This window comes from Primulina tabacum, chromosome 1 (assembly GCF_025594145.1).
Source record: "Primulina tabacum isolate GXHZ01 chromosome 1, ASM2559414v2, whole genome shotgun sequence".
NCBI classification, from domain to species: Eukaryota; Viridiplantae; Streptophyta; class Magnoliopsida; order Lamiales; family Gesneriaceae; genus Primulina; species Primulina tabacum.
Window position 1 is genome coordinate 27498933 of NC_134550.1, and position 5921 is coordinate 27504853.

A 5921-nucleotide genomic window follows, 5' to 3' on the forward strand; every position below is an offset into this window, starting at 1 on the left:
CTACTAGTTTTTGGGCACTACATTCTTTGTGCCGATGGAGTGGTCATTGTTGTTGATGATGAGGAAGCCATCTTCAAATTTTCAAAAAATCTTCTTAAGCTTGTTAATAAATTTTTTTATGAATATTGAAGAAGACAATGAGCATTAATGAAAAAGTCCAGGTTACTGTTGAATATTATTTTCTTAAAAAGATTTTGCCCCACTCTTGATGGTTTCGGAATTTGAAAATATTCTTTCAAATGCAACTTCAACTTATGATAATAACATAATAAATCATAAGTTCCACGACTAGAAATAATATAAACTCTCTTTGTTTGAAGGAAGAAGAAATTCAATAACAATATTAGTTTGAGTTTTTGGAAATCTGAAAATATGTTTCAAAATGATGTTGGATCAGCACTGGGGCGCCCAACGGTGGTACAGTGCAGCGGATCCAAAGACCTTTTATTTTGCAGAAACACTTGAGTGTTAATTTCAAATGAATTCAACCAAATAATTTTTCTTACTGCATTTTATCAATAATGAAATTATGGGATTATTCAGAAACAAATAATATTTATTCGGATACGAAAAGAAATATTTATGTACCAAAGGTTTGAGACAGCAGGGAGTTAGCAAATAATATGATCTAGCTTGTATTATACATAATTTATTTGGAAATCCAATAAGGAAAAAAAAGAAGAAGAGAGAGGGTGGGATCACATGACATGTTATGCATCTAATACTAAATTACATGTGGGTTGTTTCGTTTGACGAGCAAGTGCCTTCTTGGGGTGGGTCCTGTATATATTATGTATATATTGTGTGTAGAAATTAATTCTTTAACGTATAATGATTTTGGTAAATTTATGCCATTGTATTGAATGGGGAATTATGTGGATTAAATTAATTTTCGGAAATTTGTTAAGAGACTAACATTTCTTTTTCTCTTTTGAACAACAAAAGAAAATACAACACAACATTTAAAAAAAAACAATAATCATCGTATCCAAAAAACAAATTGGCTTATGATAAAATTTCATGCTTGCAAATGTAAAAACAATAAGTTAGCATAGATCTCTCATAACCATAAGAGCAACTAAAGAACCTTTGTGGGTTTCAGGATAAGAAATCAGCAATCAAGTCATCAACCAAAGAACTCAATATTCTTTCCTCCATTTCTTTACCTTCTTCACACGCTTCGATTCCGAAATCGACCCATTTCCCATTTTTTGAACTCATGTCCTTGTCTACCAGCTCATCCACCATCACTTCATCTGCCAATTGCCACCTTGATATTTCCCTGTACAATTCTTCAGCAAACCATTGCTTCCTATAGGAAAGTGCTGTTTGTTTAGCCCAGGTTTTGCAACTTCCAGCAATAACTATCTTGATATCGGTTTCCAGATATTCGTTCACACGGTCAAACAGTAGCTTACGTTCAAGAACAAAATGATCTTCCGTAAGTTTGTTTGAGTCAGTGAGTTGATCCTCTAACTGGCTAAAGATGTTGGGAGGTATGATCGTGTGAGCTGCTTGTCCCAATGCAAAATCTTCTAGCATCGATTCTGCGCTTTCAAATATAGCTTTAATATAATGCAACTCCCAGAATCGCGTATCCTTCAAATCTGTTGCATATAAGCTTGAAGTAACAGTTTCACATAGAGTCCCCACAGAGACTGATGAGGCGGTATCTGATATTTCCACATCACATTCAGATAGGTGGGATTTCCCTGTCAAGCTCCAATTCGTCCCCTCATAAGATTCAGGGGATAAACATTGCATTCTACCTGAAACTTTTGTGTACAAATCAGAATGCTAATACAGAGTATAAATGTAGAAAATATTCATCTTTTGATATGGTAAGACTTACGAGTTCGCAACAGAGAAAATAATACTAAAGGGAAAAGAGGATAGATGGATTTACCTTCCATTATTACATTTCTGCCAAAATCAAACGGGTAGCAGCTAGATCCTGAGAAAGAAGGCAGACTGGCAAATGAACCGGACATTTGCAAACTGACATGTCTCTGACTTTCAATTTTGCCGTCGCTACCTTCCTTGTCCATGTCTACTAGTCCCTGAAAATAAAGATAAATGGCTGAACTACCCTTATTGCGATCTGTACAAAACCTAAACATATACTGGTTGAAATTCCCTATGAGTGGGAGTGAGACAAAAACGAGACCCAGCACATCCAATAGATGATTTACGCACTCAGAGTGATTCAGTGAATGCTTTGCTGTGAATTTCCCTATGGATAGCAAAATCAAGGTCCTGTTGCTTCAAGTAAGAAATATGAAAGGTTAAATATATTGTCCTCCAATTGGGCCTTTCCAAAATGTTCAGAGAATCCTTCTCAATCATTTGCAGGATTAGTTTCTACACTAGCTCAGACCATTAAGATTAATCCACTACTAACACATCATCAAGAAAGGTTTTGAGAAGACTCTTGCGGCTTGCCTATAATATTTGTGTCACTACCAGGATTTTTCTTATTGGAAGAACAAATCAACAAGTTCCATCTCTTCACTGGGTATTCTAGTCTTAATAAAAACTACCAGAAGGTATCTAATCAGTAACATTTCCCATAAAAAAATTATTTCATCCAAATATTCTATGTTCACAGTTTACACCATATCCGACAATTATATATTAAGGTTTCATACCTTGTTTTCTTTCTCCCCTCTGAGGAAAGGTTTGTTGACAGAAGAGCAACCATTGAGGTTCTTGGTTTCCTGTTGGCCTTGGCATACATCTTCATCAACTGGCAATGAATTCAACAAATTGACAGAGGTACTAATGTTTACAGAACTAGAAAACTCAGACGAGTCTTGCTGCGACAACTCAACCCTAGATGTTAATTCTTTGAGCTTTTGTTCCAAAAGCACACTTAAAGCATCTCCACTAATGCCATTAAACCCTGAATTGGATGCATCAGAATTTCTCAAGTCAGATTTGCATGACAATAAACCAGGAGACACAGAGCAAGTAACTTCTGAGGTCGGATCACATAAATTGGAACCAGCACCTGACTTTTTGATTGGAGATGTAAATGTGAATGACACAACATCCAAACTTTTCTTGTCCATTGCATCCCATTTAGAATTACTTTCAGATGCTCTATTACACTTTCCAGACTTTTCATCTTTTAAAGACGATGATTTCAGAGGAACACTACCACCAAATTGAGTATTCCGCTGGATTAATCTTCTTGTCTTTGAAGATTTTGTTTTTGAAGATGAAATTGGTTTTACGGGATCAGCAGCCACTGAATTTGCTGTCCTCGATGTTACAACGCCATTAACAACAATTTTATTTACAGTCTTAATGACCTTCCTCCCATCTACATAATCAACTGACAAATTAGACTCTTTTCTGTTTTTAAAGTCTGGAAATGAAGGTTCAAATTTTTCTGTGTCTTTGAGAAATACAAAATTCTGCTTCTGATGGTTAGGTTTGAGCACCTCAGAAGGCCTTCTGGATGAACTTTTCTTCTCCACTTTCTGTTGCCTACTTGGCATATTCCCACTGAGAAGTCCAGGTTTGGCATCACGAATTTCTTTCTGCTTCTCAGGACTTATGTTACTAACTGGAGTTAACTTATCCTTTATCTGAATGTTGGCCTTTGCCTGGACTGCAAGCAAGACCGATTTTTCCTTGCTCCTTACTCTTCGGGAGTTAACTCTTTTAGATTCTTCAGAACCTTCGTGCAGGAAGCTGTCCTTTGATTGGCCCAGATCTTCAACACTAAGTTGTTTCTTCTTATTCTTAACAAAATTTTGCTCTTTGTTTTTCTGCGATGAATCAGATGATATATATGATCGCTGGGCAGCCTCCATCTTTTCCTTCAAGTCCCGAATTCTAATTGGAGGAGATGAAGACACAAGTGATGGCGGCTTTTCTTTAATGCCAGGCCGTGGACTTCGTTCGATGATTTTGGTAGCTGCCTCAATTATATAAACTGCATTTTTACGTGGGATGAATCCAGGGCTTTTAATGGGAGATAAGAGTCTGTGATGAGTAATGGATATAGGTTTAGCAGATTTGGGTGGCATAACTTCACTTTGAAACCTTTCGACTGGTCGGCTGTGAACCTTCTGCATCCGCAGGTCTAAAGGATTCTGAGTTAGTCCATCCAATTTGTTTCGCACATTCTCAAATACTACAATATCATGCTCGCTTTGAGATGTAGGAACAGCCCTCAAGTAACTCGAAACTCTGACAGTGCGAGACTCCATAAAAGGAGTACAACAAGGATCATTAAAATTTGTAGAGGGCAATGAATCCAGTCCCATCAGACGTGCCACTACCCCAGGTGCTTTTGTTCCAGCTTCTAAATCACCAGTCACTGACGAAGCATTATGATCATCAATGTGAACTCTAGTATTTGGAGCAAATCCATGTTTTGGTCCCTTCATTCAATAATAAAGCAAAGAGCAAAAAGTGTAATGAATCAGCTCACCCGTTAAAATATAAATTGGTGTATAAACACAAAAGTATGTATATTCAGGTAAACTACCGGCTGAGGTCGTGCAATCACGGACTCACAAAAATTTTCCTTAACTGGATTCGAACTCTTGGCATCTAAAGAGCAATTCAACACAAAGAAAGTACGAGATATACATTATTATAACATCATATGAGGAGGGCGACATAAGAGACGTTTTTACGATAAGGACACAATAAAAATACCAGGTACTTCAGGTTTGCTAGAGAATAGTTTCTTTCGAGATTTACTGTTCCAGTCGAGCAACTGAGAAAATCCACCTTTTATTCCTCGCTTTTCAACCTCCATTTTCATTCCTTGCAATCAAAACTCTTCACATGGAACACTAAATAAAATCAAATGATATCCATCTGCAGTAACATGAAAGACATTTCCAGGTTTTACTCTCAAGCAGCTGGACAAACAAAGTAAAAGGAAAACCTTAATGTAGTCCCCATGTAACTAGACTGAAAGTGAAGAGTAATCGAGCCCTAACACAATATTCCATATCACATAAAGACAAATCTCAACATTGCTCGAATTGAAATCCCATACCCCATGAATCCCTAAACTCAAGAACAAAAACACGCGAATATTGAAGAAAAAATCAGAAAACCAAATTTTTACACAACCCCAACAAAGCAAAAACACCGAATGGTCAAAGCATTTGGTAAAAATCATCCAAAGTTCAGAACCCACCATTACAGGTAACTGTGCGCGTCAGCATTCAAAGAAATGTGCGTAATACAGCTACATTTCAAAAGGAAGAACTGAAAATACAATAAATGATTTAAAAAATTGAACTCAGAAAGGGGCTCACATGAAATTGCTCGCAGTCAAACCTTGTGAGTGCATTAACACAAAAAAAACAAAAACAAAAAAACCTCCGTTCAAAAACGTATTATTACAGGAGAGCAACAACAGAAATGTAAACAAAATTAAATGTTAAAGATCTGCTGAGCTAAGAAAGAAACTGGTACTAATTTTTTAAATTCGATCGGTTTTGAAGTTGAATGTGAGAGAGACTGAGGACAAAAATAAAGAAGGAACTCGCCCACTTTTTGTTTGGGGGAGAGAGATTTGAAAAACAGGAAGAGGACCAATTTAATTTTTAATAGTATAGTTATTTATGTTCGGTTCTTGTCATATCAACATAAACTTCAAGTAAAAAAATATTTTTGTCCTCCTTGATTCAAGACTTCTAATTATTTTTTCGGATAAAATTTGACAAAAGACATTGAAAATTTGATGTTAATATATGATATTTTAGTACAAAATATTTCAGATTTGATAATAATATATGATTTTAAAGTATTCGAATATGTATAACAAGTACTGAAATTAATGACATGTCATTTCTCATATGAAAATCGATACTTAACTTAACGTTGAAAATATGGTACTAATATGTTATATTCGAATACAAAATATTCTATGTATGATACTAATATAT

The 5921-nt window shown here is 35.7% G+C and overlaps 1 protein-coding gene across 9 annotated transcripts; it reads right to left on the bottom strand.

Annotated features, from left to right (window-relative positions):
• Nucleotides 1-987: 987 nt before the first annotated feature.
• On the bottom strand, nucleotides 988-5571 carry LOC142543307 (uncharacterized). Of its 9 annotated transcripts, none has more exons than XM_075650560.1 (6): nucleotides 4675-5571; nucleotides 4502-4566; nucleotides 3011-4394; nucleotides 2649-2902; nucleotides 1907-2060; nucleotides 988-1769 (listed from the first exon to the last, which is right to left on the bottom strand). In XM_075650560.1, the coding sequence occupies exons 1-6, from the start codon at nucleotides 4781-4783 to the stop codon at nucleotides 1099-1101; spliced, it is 2637 nt and encodes an 878-aa protein (XP_075506675.1). In that variant the 5' UTR covers nucleotides 4784-5571; the 3' UTR covers nucleotides 988-1098. The 9 variants fall into 9 exon arrangements, with proteins under 9 accessions (XP_075506675.1, XP_075506665.1, XP_075506657.1 ...); XM_075650550.1 differs by having other exon boundaries at nucleotides 2649-4394; nucleotides 4675-4800; nucleotides 5289-5570; XM_075650542.1 differs by having other exon boundaries at nucleotides 2649-4394; nucleotides 4675-4814; nucleotides 5289-5570.
• Between the last annotated feature and the right edge of the window lie 350 nt (nucleotides 5572-5921).

What these genes read in the sequence shown, in the direction of transcription:
- LOC142543307 (XM_075650550.1), bottom strand. Translation starts at nt 4,783, where the DNA reads ATGAAAATGGAGGTTGAAAAGCGAGGAATAAAAGGTGGATTTTCTCAG. An exon ending in TGATTGCACGACCTCAGCCG is followed by an intron (nt 4,395 to 4,501) that starts GTAGTTTACCTG and finishes TATTGAATGAAG; the next exon opens with GGACCAAAACATGGATTTGC. An exon ending in CAGAAATGTAATAATGGAAG is followed by an intron (nt 1,770 to 1,906) that starts GTAAATCCATCT and finishes CAAAAGTTTCAG; the next exon opens with GTAGAATGCAATGTTTATCC.